At 35.8% G+C, this 19,763-nt stretch overlaps 2 protein-coding genes across 2 annotated transcripts; one reads left to right on the top strand and one right to left on the bottom strand.

Annotated features, from left to right (window-relative positions):
* Positions 1-489: 489 nt before the first annotated feature.
* Positions 490-1,869, bottom strand: LOC113328534. The gene is made up of 2 exons (XM_026575616.1): positions 1,297-1,869; positions 490-1,185 (listed from the first exon to the last, which is right to left on the bottom strand). The coding sequence occupies exons 1-2, from the start codon at positions 1,867-1,869 to the stop codon at positions 490-492; spliced, it is 1,269 nt and encodes a 422-aa protein (XP_026431401.1).
* A 3,527-nt stretch (positions 1,870-5,396) lies between these two features.
* LOC113328588 (L-type lectin-domain containing receptor kinase IX.1-like) lies at positions 5,397-7,575 on the top strand. Its single transcript, XM_026575659.1, has one exon. It carries the CDS (start codon positions 5,397-5,399, stop codon positions 7,473-7,475), a length of 2,079 nt encoding a protein of 692 aa, XP_026431444.1. The 3' UTR covers positions 7,476-7,575.
* Positions 7,576-19,763: the final 12,188 nt, after the last annotated feature.

Genomic DNA, 19,763 nt, shown 5'->3' with positions numbered 1-19,763 from the left:
TTGCAGAGTTTTTAATTGTTTGCAAAAATTTTCTTCATTAGTTGTGATTCAATTAGATAGGTTATGCTTTGTTTAGATAATCTATGCTTAGGGATACAATTAATTTTTGAGAATTTTCCAGATTATTTGTGAATTAAGAAATAAGAGTCTTAAAAGATAATTAGAGTTTTGGATTGCTTACCATAATTTATTCATGTGTAATAGTGAAATCCGTGTCTTGGTTGTTTTCTAATATCTTGAAGTCAATTTTGTAATAAGTTTTCTTTGTTTTTAAATTTTTATTAAGTCTAAAATTCATTGCCTCCCCTTTTATCACTATCTACAACAACTTTGAGAAAAAACATCAGTCCCCATAATGTAATGCCTGTAAGATTTCCATTCATTATTTTCGCGTAAGACATCTAAGAGAAGGTCCGAGAAATGATCTTCTATACAGAATACCATCCCTTAATTCATAATTTGTTGCACGACTTTTTAACGTGTGTGCTTCTAATCTTTTTTTAGGTAACTCTCCCTTATCAAGATACAAATGAAGCTCAATTCTCTAATATTCGCTTCATTCATTTGTTCTTCTTCTTTGTCTTCTACTATCATCACTTCTGGTTCTGTTTCGTCTTCCTTCTTTATAGATGGTAAATAAAGTGTTTGTATCTTTACATATCTTGCAATTGGATCTATTAACATGGAGGATATAAAAGCCAATGCATCTGTGATCCTGTTATCTTTTCTGCCTATATGTCTCCAACTTATATTTGGAATTCGCTCTGCTAATTCCATGACCAATTTCTTGTATTTATGTAAAGATGGTTCATTTCTACAATATTTACCTTCTATCTGTCGAATTACTAATTGGGAGTTGCTAGTTATTCGCTCTTCCTTTATCTCCATTTCAATTGCTAACTTTAATGCATGTACAACTGCCTCATATTCGATTTCATTGTTTGTAGATGCGAACTCCAACCTGAATGAGTAAACCATTCGCGCTCCTTCTGGTGAAATAAAGACAACACCAATACCATTTCCTTCTCCATTAGACGATCCATCCAGTATCTCCCATCTGTTTGAATTTCGATCTGTTAACAAATCTTTAAGATTTCCATGTTCCTCATCCACGTCCATCATATGTTCTACATATTCATCTTCCTCCAAAGGAAATTCGGCCAGGAACTCTGCGATGATTTGTGACTTTGGCGAAGATAATACTTCAAACCCGATTTAAAAATTTCCTAATTGTGCATTCCATCTTTCAATTCCCCCTGATCTTTTTGAATTTTTCATCGCAGGCTCAATTGTTACCTTTGTTAATACCTTAATCTTATGAGCCTGAAAATAAATGTGAAGTTTAAAGGACGCATACACGAGTGCGAGAATTAGTTTTTCAATCTTTGAATAATTTTTCTCTGCAGAATTGTACATTTCGCTTATATAATATATTGGTTTTTCTACTTCTTGATCCGAACATAACAAGATTGCGCTTAATGCATATGGTGTTGATGCCAAATATAACATCAATTCTTCACCAGGCTTTGCCTTTTGCATAATAGATACATTCATTAAGTAATTTTTGATGCTTTGCAATGCCTTGTCACATTCCTCTGTCCACTCAAATTTTGCTCCCTTCTTTAATATGTTGAAGAAGTGTTTACATTTTTCCGAAGAACGTGAAATAAATCTTCCCATTGAAGCTATTAATCCATTTAACTTTTGAACATCCTTCACTGTTGCTGGAAGTGGCATATCTCGAATCGCTTGTACCTTGTCTGGATCAACTTCTATTCCCTTCTTAGAGACTATATAACCCAAAATTTTTCCTGATGATACTCCGAAAACACATTTTTCTGGATTCACCTTGATATTGAATTTTTGCATCTGCTCAAAGATTTCTCTCAAATCATCAACATGATCTTCCGCCTATTTGCTCTTTGCTAACATGTCATCGACATTGACCTCTATTTTTTATGTATCCATTTCTCAAACACTTTTTCTATCATTCGCTAATACGTCGCACCCGCATTTCTCAATCCGAACGACATTTTTGTATAACAGTATAATCCTCTGGGTGCAAAAAAGCGGTATGTTCTTGATCTTCTTCAGCCAAAGGAATTTGATTATAACCTTTATACCCATCTAACAATGAGATTCTACAATTTCCTGAAGCCGATTCTACCGTTTGTGGAATATCTGGTAAAGGATAACTGTTTTTCGGACATGCTTTATTTAAATCACTGAAGTCTATGCAAATTCTTATCCCCTTGTTTTTCTTTGGCACCACCACCATGATTGCTATCCATTCTGGATATTTTGTTGGTCTTATAATCACTGCATTGTAACTCTGTTTCTATTTGAGGATGATATGTTGTTGCGATCTTTCGTTTTCTTTGTTCAAATGGCTTTTCATTCTTTTTAATATCCAATTTATGGAATGCAACAGACGGATCTATTCCTAGTATTTATTCCATACTCCATGCGAAGATATCATTATATTTGCGCAAGATGTTTATTGTTTTTTCTTCTTCTTCTTCTTTATCCATCTTAGTTCCAATTTTCAGTGTTTTTGGTTCTTCTTCTGTACCAACATTTACTTCTTTCGTTGGCTCTACTGCAGTGAAATTCGCTCTTGGTTCTCCCATTGGTGTTGACTCCTTAATCTCTTGAATTGGTTCACCTTCCTTCTCTGGTATCTCGCTCGGTATTCCTTTTCCTTCCTTCGCTCTAATCATATATATATCCGCAATTCTTCTTCTTTTCTTAATTCCTTTGCTTTTCTCCAGCGATCCTTTCGCTTCTTTGCACGTCCTTCGTAATTTTTTACATCTACCTGATGACAGATCTTCGCACTTGGAATATCTCCTATAATTTCACATATTCCACTTGGAATTTGGAATCTAATGCATTGATGTAGTGTAGACGCTACGGATTTTTATCGCATGCACCCATGGTCTCCGCGATAACATGTTGTATGGTGATTCTATATCAACCACATATAATGTTGTCTTCACTTCTACTTTTCCGAGCAGTATTCGCATTGTAATCTCTCCTTTTGGTTCTGCGATTGTTCTATTAAATCCATGTATATTATAAGCTGAACATGTCATGTCCGTATCTTTGTATCCCATTGCCCTGAACGTTCGATAAACTAAGATATCAACAACACTTCCAGTATCCACCAACGTTCTATTAATCGCCCATTCTTCTGAGTTTTCCGCCTTTTGACCAACTTTACTTCGCTCAACCGTTATTGTAATCACCAATGGATCTGTTCGCGTTAAATTTCCTTCCGGAATTTCATCTGCTGCAAACGTTATCTTCGTTTTTTCCCACTCCTTTAGAGGAGTTTCTTTTTCCACCGTTGTCACCTTCTTTCTTCCTGTGATTCCTGCTTGAAAATCCGCATCAGAGAGTGGTGTTTTAGTTATAGAATTACACTGTATGCCTCTGCCTTTTCCTTGTATCGTCATGATTTTTATTTTTCCTATAGATCCTATAGATTCTTCGCTTTTCATCTTTATCTTCTCCAAAATCTTCAGATCCAATTTTTCAAGATTCTACAAACTTGTTGACAGGATTTATCACTCCTCCCTGTTTCTAGCGCCAAAATGTAGTTGCAGGAAATCCTACAACCACATCCCTATGAATTTAGACAAGATTCTAAGTAATCATAATGGACATCTTTTATTATTTATCAAGTTTTATAATTGGTTACAAGATAATACAATGATTTTTCTTGCTCTCCAAATAAACTTTCTCTCTCTTAATTTCTTGTATAATACTCACCTCAAATCTGTCTCAATACACAGATTCCTTCCCCTTATATAGGGTACTACATAGTGGATGACAGCTAATAGATCCCCTATTTTCGGAATCACTGTGCGTTACAATCGCTCATGTATATTCACTCAATCTCGCACACGTTACATCTTCGCACAGATTATCACACTTTACTCGTGACTATGTTGACATCATTAAATACGTCATCTTAATGTTAACATGTGCGATGGTCTTCGCCTACCTTAGATGACCTTTACCTCACATACATAATGAATGTGCAATATCTCACCCCTACAAATTCAATATTATGATGCCAAACAGAGAACTCTCCATTTCCCAAACTTCCACCTAATTTACCAAGCTCTTCGGTATCCCTTCAACCAGCAATATCTATGCCTCAGTCATTAACTGGTTTGACCGATACACATGTGGCCTTGTGGGATGATAGTCAGTTGTTGCATTCATTAACATATGCGCGATGATGTGTAATTTCGATAAATCTTTCCAGTCTTGTAAATGTCTGCAGTTGCAAATAATAAAAATCCGCACAATGAAAGATTTTGCTGGTTCACATCACCTTCTTGAAAGTTGCGAACAGTAACGGACCCATTTAGTCCAGGAAAAGTCAAAATTTTAGAGCATTAGAACAGAAATGGGACCGAACTAGTTCTCCTATAGAGAATTGGTCAGTGTTCAGCGTTTTGATGAGCGTTACTGTGTTAGGAAATCAAGATAATACAGTGATTTTTCTTGCTCTGATTGGCCATGCTGATTCATCCTTGGACGCAAGAAAAGTTAAGGAGGCTGGGTTGTTCATCCATTTGCAGAAAGTATATCTTGATATCTCTCTCAATTGAATCCTATCTTACTCTCTCTGGAAACTAGCCATACTGTTATTTTTTCAGTCATATCAAACACTTCGGGACAGAAGTGAGACTACAGATTTGTCTTAAAACTACCTCTTGGGAGTAGCCTCCCGTAAATTCAAATTTCCGGTGAAGCAGATGGAGATAAACTAGAAGGTGGTGCTTGAGGTGATCCGCCTGTGATCGAAAAACATACAACAAAAAATCAACCGAATAATTCCTTTTTTATGCGAGTGTTTGAGAAATATTACGTTGCACAGTGGTCCAATTAATTCCACAAATTATTCTTCAAAAACAGAGTACTCTGTCTTAAAGATATGAAAATAAGTACTGTAATACAAATTCCCCACCCCTTCTATCAATTTTTTTTATTTTCTGTTCACCGCGATTGCGACAATTATCTTACAATTATTTTTAAACCTTGACTACTTTACATTCTTTCCACAGTTTCACACTTCCCTTTCTCGAGATAATCATTTATTTAAGTTAAGACACATTTTTGACCAGCAATATAAATTCGTTATAGTTGACAAAAAAGAATAAAAAAATAACCCCATATGAACAAACCACTCCGACAACACAATCTCCTTTGAATTTAGTTTTTCCTGTGATTTTTTTTTTTCAAAAGAAGACTTATTAGAGGAAATAGAGAAAGATCCATGAAAGGCTCATATATTTTTTGTTTGACTAATTTTTCTGTTTAAACCATAGACGTTTTTGTCTTCCTGCATGCTCAAGACTGCTCATTCATAACAAATGATGATGGGTTATTACTGCAAATCATCAACAAATCCTCATCTTCATTCTTCGATCTTCTTCTTTCAAATCAACACAATATTATTACTTCTTCCTAGTCCTATAAATTCAATGTCCTTTAACTTCCCAAATTTCTCACCGAATGATCCTAGCAATACTAGCATAAATTTCCAAGGAGATTCAACCAGGACAGGTAACTTCATCAATTTCGTGGGGAATTCAGGCGACACCAGTGATCGCAAAATTTCTGGCCGTGCCACGTACTCAGAAGCTATAAAACTTTGGAATGCAACCACTGGATGGCAGGCAGACTTTGATACAAACTTCTCATTTATTATTGATAGACTAAATAAGGATAAGAATAATGCTGGTGACGGTTTAACCTTTTTTCTTGCTCCTTTCGGGTCTATACTTCCAACAAATTCTTCCGGTGGAGCTCTTGGCTTATTGAGTCAGAACGTACCTCAAAATAATCGGGGCATGAATCAAATTGTTGCGGTTGAGTTTGATAGTTTTAAAAACACATGGGATCCAAGTTCAGATCATGTTGGTATCAATATTAACTCGGTAGTGTCTGTGGTTACTGTATCCTTAGCAAATGGAACTATAAGTGATGGAAGAAAAGCTAATGCTCGGATTACTTATAACTCTATTACCAAAAACTTGAGTGTATATCTAACTTATAGTCGAAATCCTGTTTTTAACGGAAATTCTACTTTGTATCATGTTCTTGATCTAAGCAAGGTTCTTCCGGAGCTAATTACTGTTGGATTTTCAGCAGCAACCGGCGTGTATACTGAAGTTCATCAAGTCCTCTCCTGGCATTTCAATTCCACTTCAGAATTGATCGAGGTGAGCCAAGATAATAAAACAGCTGAAGGGAAAACTGGTGGTGAACGACAAACTGATGGTGAAGGAATAAGTAAGAAAACTGATTTGGCGGTTGGTCTGGGTGTTGGCTTGGGTGTTTTTGCATGCGCGCTTGGTTTTGCACTCTTTATTTGGTTAAAGAAGAGGCCGAGGTTAAGGAACTTTGATGATGATGCGGAAAATTCTGATGTATCAATGGATAATGCATTTGAGAAAGGAACCGGACCGAAGAGGTTCTCATACAGTGAATTGGTTTATGCGACAAATAACTTCGATGAGGGAGGAAAACTGGGACATGGAGGATTCGGAAGAGTGTACAAAGGTTTCTTGAGTGATCTGGGTGTGAATGTGGCAGTTAAAAGGGTCTCACGAGGTTCAGACCAAGGAAAAAAAGAGTACCAGGCGGAAGTGAAGATTATTAGCCAATTACGGCATAGAAATCTAGTTCAGCTCATAGGTTGGTGCCACAAAAGAAATGAATTACTTCTTTTGTATGAATTCATGCCAAACCGTAGCCTTGACAAACATTTATTTGGTGGGGAAAATACTCTCAGATGGGAAGTGAGATATAAAATAGCTCTTGGTTTAGCTTCTGCAGTACTATATCTGCATGAATTATGGGAACAATGTGTGCTTCACAGAGATATTAAAGCAAGTAATGTAATGTTGGATTCAGATTTTAATGCTAAACTCGGGGACTTTGGTTTAGCAAGGCTTGTTGATCATGGATTAGGTTCTCACACAACTATGTTGGCCGGAACCTTGGGTTACTTAGCACCAGAATGTATTTTGACGGGTAAATCAAGTAAGGAATCTGATGTTTATAGTTTTGGAATCGTTGCACTTGAGATTGCTTGTGGGAGGAGACAGGTTGAAGCAACTAAAGGAGTGTTAATAGAGTTGGTTTGGGGTCTTTACGGAAGAGGAAAGCTGTTGGACGCAGCGGATGAAAGGTTAAAGTTGGAGTTCAATGAGTTAGAAATGGAACAATTAATGGTTGTAGGATTATGGTGTGCTCATCCTGATTCTAAATTGAGGCCTTCGGCCACTCAAGTGATTAATGTTCTTAAATTTGAATCTCCTCTGCCTATACTTCCACCTGAGTTACCAACTCCAGTATATCTTCCAATTGCACAATCCGTGCCTAATTTTTCTTCATTAGTTGGTCTTACTGATACAGTCACAGGTCTTACCAATACACTCACAGGAAGATAGTATTGGTGTACAAATGTATGTATGATTTCATTATCATTCCTTAATCTTTGTAGTTATAGTGTTCCACATTTTTATCATATAAAGTGTACAGTCAATATTATTATGCCAAACCGATTACTCTGACTTTTATGAACTGGGGAGAAAAGCCCAATTCAAATCTTGAGAAAAAAATATTAAACAGGCAGCTTACGGAAGATTCATCGATCCCTCAATTCGAGGCATTAACCCTAAATAAAGGCTTTAACAGGAGTTCCAAAAAGATGTTGAAGGGCAAGAACCAGCAGAAGGCACTGTCATCTGATACAAATAGGCCTTGGAACAGTTACTGCAAGTACACTGCTGACTACCATCTGTCTGCTCGATGTGGAAAAAAACTTGCACATATGCGTCGGATGTGCATAATACACCGGAGTAGGCAACCTCCAAGGAAGAATTTGTAGTTGACATTCAATACTATCACTTCCCTAATCTTTATATAAATAAATATATGAACCAGTAAATTTTGTACGTGTTGGAAATTATGCTATCAAATTCGTTATTATCATTTTCACTTGTTCTTTCTTTATTGTTTGGTGTACATGTTGCCATGTTGGGTTCATTGACTATGACCATATTTTCTTTGAAATGCATTGGTTGTTTTTTTTTTTAATCGACCATGAATTATTGTCAAGAAAGACGGTTAGAGAGAAAGCAACGTTCGTTTATTGCATGTTTCCAGCAGTACCATATATTATGTCACATATTCGGTCATCAGCTGCTCTTACCGACATACTGGTTGGGCGATATCCAGTTTTCGGGTAGTAATCAGTAACTTAGATGGGATTTCCTCTACTTTTTATGAATGTTAATTATGTTTGCAGTTTGTTCAAATTTCCATAAATTAATCTTGACAAACAGGATACTCTGCTTAGAGATGTCCAAATCCGTAATGTAATTTTGGGCTCAAATCTTACTGACTAACACAACACAACTTCTAACATCGAGTATATTACACCCATATGCAGAAACTGTAACAGTTTTGCCGACTCGGACTCCTCTACGATTATATCTGTGAAAGCCAAGTTTATTGCGCAAATAGCAAGTTAATTCTATCCATTTGATGAATGCAAACACAAACAAGTGGCAATGCGAAAAGGACCATTTTTCTCTTTATTATGATTCCTCATCATATTATTGCGAGTTATTGTGAAGACTGAAGAACACCTTATTGAGCCTCACGTACGTTATCACCAAAAGCTAGATTTTTCAAGTAAAGGACTCGAGATTTCAAAGTTGTATTTTCTACGGAAATTCTCGAGGAAGATTTTTGATTTCACACATACATAAAACAAATGCAAGCTCTAATGAGGCCAACTTGTCCTGTTCGTATTTCCTACTAGTACACGTAGACCCCTCACCGGATTCACCATGAATGAAGGATCTCAAATTTTGCTGCAAGTGTTCTGCACACGTTTTCTCACAAACATAAGGTTTGGAGATTTCGCTAACAATTGGTAATAAGTTTCAACTTGAGATGCCCCGATTTCCATTATCAAACATTATCTTTACTTAAGACACTAAACCATAAATACAACCCAAAGATCTTGAAGAAGTAATGCTAGCTTTAAAACTTAATACGAAACCCTAATACAAGAGAACGAGGCATAATAAACCTTAGTAAATTCATTCGCTAAAAGATACAAATGAAGGAAGGATCGCAGCAACAGTCATCAATAAGACAGCAACAACATAAAGCAGCCAGACATCCTCCAAGAAAACCAGGTTCTCTTCTTGGTGGTGGTGGAGCAGCATAATACTGTGGTGGTGCCATTACAGGGGGACCTTGATAATAACCTTGCATATGAACAGACAAATAAATATCAGTAAAATCACCAAAAACTTACAAGCAGAGAATAAAGAAAAATTCAAATGGAGGCAAAAACAGAGCTAATCCTCTGTTTTTTGAAAAAATTAAGGGAAATACAGGAAATCCATAATCCACAACCATGTAATTTAAGTGATGAATTGATTGTACCTTGATCAGGGTATGGGTAAGCGTACTTGGGATCATTCATATTGATTACAACAGCTGTTAACTCCACAAGCTTACACTCAAGAATCATGAAACAAACACAAATAATAGATTAAACAAAAATGAACAACTTAAGCTGATGAAACGGAGTTAGAATCAAGAACAAAAAGTACAACTTAGATATGGATTCCTAATATAAGTATCGATGATTACGTATATCATAAATAAAAAGTACTTTCTTAGTTCATTCTAAGCCTCTTGGCTTCTGTCGCATCTAAACTCAGAACCCTAATTCGCTTACTACAATAACATTTTATGCTGGTCTTTTCTTTTCGTGGTTGGTGTTTGATTGCTTTCTCTTTTCAGTATTTGATTGATTTCTCCTTTAATGTATTTGCCAATGGTTTATTTTTGTTTTGATTTGTAGGTTAAAAGGGACTAATTCAAAGAGTGGGTGTTTCATCTTATTTGATTCGCGGAAATCTCTTCTCAAAATGTTATTGTATTATTTTTCGTGGTAACCTAATTATTATTGTTTTAAGTTTCTTTTGTCTCTCATCTCTGTTTGTTTCGATTCTCCATTCTTATTCACTGATTTCAAATTCCTCTTAATTGATATTCATTAGGTAATTATTGATTTTATGAATAAACCAGGTAAAACCATTGGTAAACACATTGTGTTCTTATCTTTTTGATTGTGTGTACTGATTAGGCTTTTTGGAATTATTCATTAGATATTTTTCTTTTCTATTTTTGGACATCAATCTTTAGTGTTTTTTTGCATTTTGTACCAGTCATTAATATTCGATTTGTTTGTCGCTTCGCTGTTTTAGACCGAGTTCCAGTTTTGTTGTATCTAATTGTTATTTGTTTTGTCGTTTCAAGTGCTAAGAGGGATTACAGTTATTATGGACATCATATCTCGCAGGGATATCCAAGTGTTGGGATATACTGTTCCCATTCCAGGCCTTGGATAGCTTTCCCGGATCGGATAATGTGGAACCTTGGATGAATTTGTGGTGTCTTGTCGATGCTGTGTCAGGTTTCTTATTTTTTGTTAATTTGCATTCTAATCATTTTTCGGTTTTGTTTGTTTTGTGCATTATGGGCGGCATGGCGTAAAAAGGATATACTTGGTGTTGTTTGCTATTTTGATGGTACAAGTAGATATATGTGGTCAGCTTTAGTTTTTATGTTGTTAGCTTTAGTTGATATCCTTACAAAAGATCATCAAGTAAAAATAATTTTTTTTTATATAAAGTTTGAATGAAAAACCTTTGGCGGGAAATCAGGCAATAGAAAAAAAAAAAATTTTAGTCCAGCAAATGGGTGTTATTTGTCACAATAAATGCTCAAGTAATAATTATTGGTAGATTTTTAGTTTCTCCTTATGACAATGCAATAGATTGAATGGCTGAGAGAAGTTTTCCTTATGACAATTCAGTAGATAGAGTAGCGGAGAGAAAACTATAGCCATCGTTATTGTTGGATTCTTCAGCTTCTCATGGTATATAAATACTTGGTACTGCAGTTTTTAAGATAATTATTAGAGTCCGCGTATTTCTTCTTAACAATGAATGTCGTAACAGGAGATCTGAAATGCAACAAATTTAGAAACTGTGAAAAACATTTGGGATGGAGTGTAGAGAGTCAATGGATGTAGTACATATATAGAAGATACAGGCTTTTATTCTCACTGCCTACAAAAAGTTTATTCATCCAGACTTTGATGTAGATATGGATTTTATTTATTACTAAAGAAGTAAAGATACTTCTCTATTTTGGATTTTGATTCATGTTTGTGATACTATTTCCCCCCACTGATCATCATTTTCTCCATAAGATAATAAACTATTAGTAATCTTTCTGTTTTGTGTACATTAGGTGGGCTCACGTGTTTTGCTGGACTCTAAAGCTGCAAGATTGGGTGTGAACGTGTGATGGTTAGCCACCGTGAGTAAACTGGAAATGCATAAGTATCAGTAACTTTTTCGTTGGATTGTGTTTATTAGTGGGATAGACAAAGGTTTGTGATTATATGTTTTCCCACTAATCTAACTGTCTTCTCTGTAAGGAATTAATATTAATCTGTATGTTTTTGCACAGTAGAGAGATAAAGAGAGGAAGAGGACTCGACAGATTGATATTTCCTTACATAATTATCTTGAACCAAAAAATGGTGGGTATTCTAAATGGGGACAAAAGAGGTGGGCAATGCAGAGATCATGGCAAGATTTTTTGGTAATCATTAACAGGGTAGAGTTCCCGTTGGAAGGAAATCTCCACATAGAGCGAACCATATTTGTATCATTCATAAAATTAATAAATACTACAGTGCCTATGGTTAGAAAGACAAAGCACTCTACACACAGAATAGAGCTCCTTCTTGCAATGACCATTTAAGTATGTTGCATAATTAACCAAATAATTTTTTGCTAATTTGGATACCTTGACGTTAATTTATTATCTACATGATTGTGTCTTCAGCATGTTCCTCCAGTGGGTTCTTATTTAAATCATTTTGGTCTTTTTTTAGTTGATTTTTGCTATTTATTGCAGCAGTTAGATGAATAAAAATGACTGGAAACACAAGGAAGGTGTCCCATATGCGTACAATGAACTGCAATAGGTCTTCGATTCTGTATCAAACTTTGTAGAGAAATCAGTGAAGGATGCGAGAGATTGTCATTGAGAACTAAAGGTAATTAAAATACTGTGTATTTTTTCGTTTTCTTTCTCTTGGAATTATTTGTGAACTATTCTTATGTGTGTCATTTGTGTATTAGGGGAACAACAATAAAGATAATTATATATAGGGTGAATTGGTACATGTATAATCAAGTATGGAATGCCAGAGAAGAGAGAACTTTGGGGATGTACCTATAGTGATAATCATCGGAACCCATGTGAAGGATCATTTAGTAATAAATTTTTGCGTGTTGCTTTAGTACATAAAAATAGGTTTTCTGTTGTAGAGTATTTTGATTCGTTGTAACATTACACAGGTATAATTAGCCTTCGTATGCTGCATCAAGAGCATTCTTTGGTCAGTTGGATGTCAACAAGTACATAATTTCACAGAAAAAAGTAAGTCAAAAGTGTTATTACATAAAATTAATACATCGAATGTCACATCCAACACATCATAATTCTTTTTCCAGGCTTGATTTGGAGACTGACCAGGTCTGTAAAGTAGATTTGATGGAAGAAGATCATCACCATGATGCCACGAAATCTCGGATTAGCAAGGTATGTACGCAGCATTCCATTCAGTGTAACCAATTAATTAGACTAATATGGATACAACGTGCTAGCTACTGCGAAGCGACGATTCTTGGACGGCAGAGGTTAAACAGTGGTAAGTAGATGACATATGTGGTGATGACTATCATGGAGTATATAATATCATATATGGGTGGCAAAATAGAACTGGAATAGCAAATTTTAACATTTTTTATAGTTATCTTTTCGTGATCGTTTTTTTATAGGCATCTGCTTCAGGTAAAAGAATACGCTGCACACTACAAAAAAGAGAGTACAACTGAGTGAGCGAGTGGGTATTCTGACTAATAAGTTGGTATTTGACTTCAGTTTTTAGTATTAAGAGCATCCACAATCACGACTATAATTGCCGACTATACCCAAATTTGGTCGAAAATGAAAAGTAGTGGAACAGACTATAGGAATATTTAGTCTGGATTTTTAGGGTTTGAGACTAAACTAGTCTTCAACCCAGACCAAACCCAAATATAATGGGACGAAGATATAATGAGCGTATGGTTTAAGCGTGAGTATAAGGGCCGCTTGGCAGTGGGACGCTTATTATAAGGGCGTTTGAGAGTGGGGAGGTGATATAAAGTGCGCTTGAGACACTAGTAGAATTATGGTCTTTGGTCACGGTTGACCTCGTCACGGTGGTACCTATAAACGGGACTAAAGCTTCGTTTGTCTCGGGTAAATGAGTTTCCAGGACCATTTCACATATCTTTGGATACGGGTACATTTGACGCTTGTCTAATTTACATCGTGTAAATCAATCCACATTTTCTAAACACGATTGAATGTAAGAACTGCTTTGGTTCTTAACCTAACTTCTATACTCCCAGTCTCCCACGATTTGCTTACGTTCTGGGTAATCATTCCTCTCTACTTCTTCGTCTCTCTGTCATTGAATCCCAAATAAAAAGCCTTAATTTATCTGGATTGTTCAAACTGATTTCATATTCCTATCATCCTGTGTAAATCAATCGGAAGTTTGGAATCAGTTAGTCACTGCTTCTTTGTTTCTTGATCAGAATTACATTATTCAGAAAATTTGAAGGTTAAAACTAGAGGATTACATAGTAATTATCGCGTTTTGCTATTTGATGGTGAAACTGATGTTCCATTAAGCTTGGGTTTTTCTGGTAAGAGTCTGAAGGCGTTAATATTTGACTCGCTTTTGCTTAATGAATGCAATGATATACTCAATGAATTCTTTGTATATTAGGGTATTCTTATTTGAAATCACGGCACATTATTTTTTCCAATTTTGACTGTATTTGATTTTGAAAATAGGTACCCGAAGATAAACGTCATTAGTGTGTGGGAGATCCATGCCTTTTCTGTTTATGTGAAGCGTAACTTAGTTTCTTCCTCAGCATCTTATTTTTTATGAATACCTATTTTTAAAGATGAATTGGTTTGCTATGTTGCTTTGACAGTGAATCCAAAGATGATAAGGGCAACTAATCCAGATTCCATTAGATTCTTGCGCAGGCTGTATAGAAAATCGAACCCCCCCCCCCTTCCTGAGGTTACTCTCCTTCTTCTTTGGTGCTTGATTGAACATATTCGATATCCTTAACCTAATGTGACTTCGATTCAATTTTGCAGCAGTAACTACTTATTATACCTACCTAGGCCTTTCCATATGATATTTTAGAGCTATGGTTTTTTTATATTTGGTTCAATTGCAGGTAACTTTTGTCTCCTCAACTGAGATATTCAATATCATTGTCGCTTCTGTGGGAAGTATTGTACCGATTTTTAAGTCGTGTGATTACTTTTCTCCTGCATGTCATTCATCCACTTATCATACACAATCTGTTTATGTGAATTATCTGAAAACATGGAAGCATAATGCCAAATCTGGGACAATTGATGCAAGTTTTATAGACCGTAAGTCCTTTTAATACATGTTGAGTTTGTTTTAGGATGAACTGAGTAGGTTCATGAACTAATTCTGTAACTTCTTAGTGAAACGGAAAGTTAATTATTATCTCGTATATGATCTATTTTCACAAGATCACTCAGTTCTGCCTTTACTGTGGCCAGTTTTACTACAAGCGGTTATTTACGGTATTATATCTGATATGTGAAGTTCTTTTTTTAGTCTGTGGATGCGGCCTTGACCAATTCTAAATATTCAATGAACTGTAGCTTCATTGAAGAAGATGACCTTAAAACTTAGTTCACTCTGACAGGTTTGATTCGAATTAATGTGGCGGAGAAAGTGATGATCCTACTCTGCTTCTAATCAGGAAACACTGAAGTGGATAAGTCACTGTTTCTGAACCTAAAGCCTCTTCTTATGCTACTCATATTTACGGTCGTTTAAAATGAGTAACTAAACTAGCTCTTGTAACCAACGTTCTGTTTTATGCAGGAATCTTGCATTTGGGATTTATCTGATTTCTTCCTTGGGGATTTATCTTGAGTTCATTTTATTCTTTTGTTGTCTGAATATGTTGTTGATTAACCTTATATGGGTAAGTGCTACCTCTATGTAGGTAATAAACCGTCTTTTATGCTATAAAGCCGTTGATGATAGTCAACATAGTCGTCCAAGCTGAATTTTATTTGTGCAGTACTGCACGCCCTCCATTGGCTTGACTTTGGAGTACTAGGTGTGTGGTGTTAAATAAAATGGTTGATGTTTTTCTGGTGTATTAGGAATCTGGACCACCCCTAGCTTGACGTTATTCAACGAACTTATATTTGTATAAGTTGAAATGCTGCTGCATTTGAAAGATTTTCTTTTTGTCTGGTCATTCTGTTTTGGGTTTTTGTGCTGAAAACCTTATAACATTATTCAAAAATTACTCTACATGAAGGGTTTGTTTTTTATGGTTTTTCTTCACAGTAAGTATGAAGTATGGCCTGGAGATTGAGCATGTTTTGCTTAGATGGCTAGTGGCTGCAAAATTATTCACCTAGCGATCTTCCCTGATTATTAGTGTTTAACTATATTTCCCTTGAAATGTTAACGAAATCTGCTCAAGTTTGACAAAAACTTTACATATGATCTTTATTTGAAATCGTGAACTTGAAATGCTGCAGCATGTGGTATATCATTTTATAGATGGGATGTCGTGGCTCTTGGAATAATGGAGGAACATAAAGCTCCAAAAATACTTTCAAAATCATACTTTGTGACTTGAGACCAAAAACCTGCACGTTTTGTATATATTGTTTGATTTGCAATATAAATTCAGGATATTTGTTTGTTATTTCTTTGCCTATTTTATATTTATGGTATATGGATGTCTCTGGCACTAACTCAAAGTAACTTATGTGACTTAACGAATAAACTTTGTTTTATTTTTATCTTTTGTAGTCAAGCGGCAGAATTTGGAGGAGCTCTTGCAGTATGAGAGTTCACATGTATCTTCAGTAAACAAGTTAGGCATGCAAAGGAAGTGTATATGTCCTTCCGAAACTTTATTGGAGGCCTCGTATTCTTCTATGCGATTTCATTTACTTGTTTTTTGATACTTGCGGATTATATCGATGTCTTTGTTATCAACTCTAATAGAATCCATATATCAAGATAAATGTAAACTATGTTTTTGTAATATATTATTGGATGCAATGCCATGTTAAGAATTTTAATTAAGATTATTTCATTGTTTGGCCATGTTTTTTTTTTGCAAGGCATAAAGGTGTGCCTGTACATCCAAGTATCTTGTTGTATTGCATATTGGTCACGGTGTAATGAGGAATTCTCGTGTCCACTGACTAACTTTGGTCACGGTGTATTTCAGCATCCCGTGACTAAAGAGTCTACTTGTCACGGTGTACAATAAAAATCCGTGACTATTGAAGTTGTGGTCACGGTGGTTTGATGAATATAGCCACGAAAATGACCGTGACCAAATGCTAGACTTTTGGCCTCGCAGGCTTTAGTCACGGTTTTTCAAAAATGAATTACCGTGACCGTAGAATTTGGACACGGTAAAATACCGTGTCTAAAAGACATTTTTGTACTAGTGAGAGTGGGCGTTGATATAAAGTCCGTTAGGTTAAACTATAAACGTGCACTATAACCCCGCTCATTATGAGACGTTCAATATACCTCCGCCACACTAAATTCTAGTCTTCTACCTCTGTGCTTCACCTCTAAAAACGCCAAAAAAAATTAGTATTTGGTCTGGCTTTTAATATTCAGTGTGTTCCATGATTGTGGTTGCTCTAAGGGGGGCTAAAAATATTTTTATAAATTTAGGTGGACTATTTGCTGGAACTTCATAAAATAAGGAAACTAAACTTCAAAGACTAAACATGAAATACAAACTAAGAGGGGAGGTGGGCCTAGAGGCAGGTCTAGCCTCCCCATGGTTGCGCTACTGACGGAATGTTGTTCATCTCATTCATGTCGTGAGAATACTAGCCCGACATCCATGTAAGAGTAGCTTTGGCCTTGGATTCTTTTTTTTTTCTTTTCTTTTTGTTGATATTTCTATATCTACACAATGCAGACTTTATTGGGGTTATTTTTGTTAGAAATCTTTCATAAGCACCTGCAATTATAAAGCATCAAATCAAATGAAGCCTTTATTTTGTGGAGCGTGACAATTACTCCGTATGTTTCTAAAAAATAGTCAGGTTTGTGTATAAATTTACACACAAACAAGCGTATTATTTAGAAACAGAGGGAGTAATAGAATATGATGATGCCTGCAATTGGTATTTATAAAAAGAAAAAAAAAACATACCAGAGTAGTAGTGTTATTTTTCAAACAGGTTGCACTGACTTTCTTGCAATGGGAGTTACAAGGGACGACTAATTAATCCTAATTCGACAATTTGCAACTTCATCACCTCATCACCTGGAGCTATAACTACAAACGATAATTTCAGGTTCATTATCTTCTCTAGCAAATCTAAAAACATATCAGAAATGTTTGGTGTACCGCAAAAATACACCTTGAATTTGGTATGAGAGAAAAAAAAGCTGGTGGACCCCACCTTTTACCCCACCCCCTGCAAATCTCCCCCACGACTACCCTAACAACCCTTAGATCTCTTCACGGTGCACAGTGCGGTACACACGTTCGGTGTGTGGATCATTGCTGAAAACATATTCACATTAGTCCGGCCGTCACTGATATGGACTCATATAAACAATAACGGTACATGAAAATCTGACTATGAGCATAGCTTGATGAAAGGACTTATTTACAAGGAGAAATGAAATAAATATGCCAAAGAGATGGTATACTCACTAATGTCATGTATTGTTCTCACTAAGTCCAATTGTTTCACTTACCTTGAACATTATTAGCAGCCAAAAATACTCCTTATTCCTTATTATTAGCAGGGAGTGGGATGCTCCTTATTCCTTTTTGGATTACCCAAAAATACTTAATGTGAGTGGGGGATATTTATTTGACGTAATGATGAAGGAAAAAAATCGTGTAGAACGTGGGGGACATCTAATAATGCAATTAATATTTGGTGAGCACGTTTTCATAGTCTCTGAGGCATTATCTAATTCAAGGCATTGAAAAAAATTATTTCCTATTTTGATGATTCATTAATCCGCGCAACAAGAAAATCCTCAAATACATTGTTTGCCGCTTATAGGTGTGAAGTTCGAGAGGAGAAACAAGAGAATACCGGGAATACATCTCAGCTCGGGATACATATCTGTATTGTCTTTCAATGTGAATGAAATTGCAAATTTTGGTTTGGATTTTAACTCAGATGCCTTTTTGCTGATACAAAAGCGATGCAGCAGGAAAATCTGAGTATATTGAATGAACATGTTAAGCCATTAAAGCCGGTAACACCTGAAGAAGCAAGAATTTTGTGACTTATGGGTGTGATGTTGGAGAGGAGAAACAAGACAAGACAGGAATAAATCCTAGCACGGATACAAGTGTATATATGTGTACACGGAATTGTAAATTTTTTAGCTTAAATTTTATTTCAAATGCATTTTGTATCCACATGACCTAGGAGGTATGTTGTTAGGAATAATACCAGCGCATGGTTTAGTTAGAGGTTGGGCTTATGTGCATTGTTGTATTTTATATGTCAATCATTTATGGATAGAGAAATGAAAAGCATGTCACTAGGACTTTCCAGGGAGAGTTCAAGAGAGGAAAAATAAACATTTTAATTTGCTAATGCATATATATACATGTACATATAGGAACGTTGCAATCAGTAGTGGCTCTGAAAAAATCCACGACTGGAATCACTAGATCCAAAACTAGCGACGATAAACCGTCATAGACATAAAAATGCGACTCTGGAAGAAAGAAACCATATCCTTGGTTTAAGTCAGGTTGAGTTTGTTTGCATCGTTGGATTACAGACATGATTTCTGCAATAATTTGTACTTATTTATTGGGAGTGTAGCTGTTGTTGAGAGTGATTAAGCAGAAAACAAATCTATTCTATGGGTGCGTGAGAGATGGACGGTAGAAGATGTGTGGAATGATCGAGTATTTCTATACGTAAGTTGGAATTTAATATCTCATTCATTTTTCTTCCTTTTGGAGTATTTAATACCATTATATGGACATGAGCAGAGTTGAATATCAAAAATGGAGTCTCGGACCTTCATGTAACGCTGCCCAGACTGTGGAGCAACGGTCTGGCCTCGGCGGAGAACTGTCAAATCCGCCGATCCATCTAAGGTTAAATAGCTAAATATTGCATCAGTTGTTCAATGCGCAGTGTTCAACTTCCTTTGTTGAAAGATGCTCATGTATTTCTAAAACAATACTGAACTATAAGGGGGTCAACAATAATGAAATTTAGGAGATTGATTAGGCTATGAAAAATCGATAGAAGGGAAATCAAGATTCCTCTGACTATGTTTTTGGCTTGCCTCACGATATTCCTGATGATAAATATTTGAATTATTTTTGGTCTTTAGATATTTTTAACTTCAGGATTGCAAGTTGACTCATTGGATACCTTTAAGGGTCTAATAGTTTACTCATTACAGGCGTGAAAAGGTTCCGGGCTGAATGGTCAAAGAAAGTATATGCCCAATATTTTTA

The sequence above is a fragment of the Papaver somniferum genome, unplaced genomic scaffold, assembly GCF_003573695.1.
Source record: "Papaver somniferum cultivar HN1 unplaced genomic scaffold, ASM357369v1 unplaced-scaffold_11, whole genome shotgun sequence".
Taxonomy (NCBI): domain Eukaryota; kingdom Viridiplantae; phylum Streptophyta; class Magnoliopsida; order Ranunculales; family Papaveraceae; genus Papaver; species Papaver somniferum.
This window is presented reverse-complemented; position numbering and strand designations above follow the sequence as displayed.

Bases quoted from the DNA above. Each gene is read 5' to 3' on its own strand.
- LOC113328588 (XM_026575659.1), top strand. From the start codon at position 5,397: ATGGGTTATTACTGCAAATCATCAACAAATCCTCATCTTCATTCTTCG.
- LOC113328534 (XM_026575616.1), bottom strand. From the start codon at position 1,869: ATGCAAAAATTCAATATCAAGGTGAATCCAGAAAAATGTGTTTTCGGA. The intron at 1,186-1,296 runs GTAACAATTGAG...TCTTCGCCAAAG, and splicing joins AGATTAAGGTATTAACAAAG to TCACAAATCATCGCAGAGTT.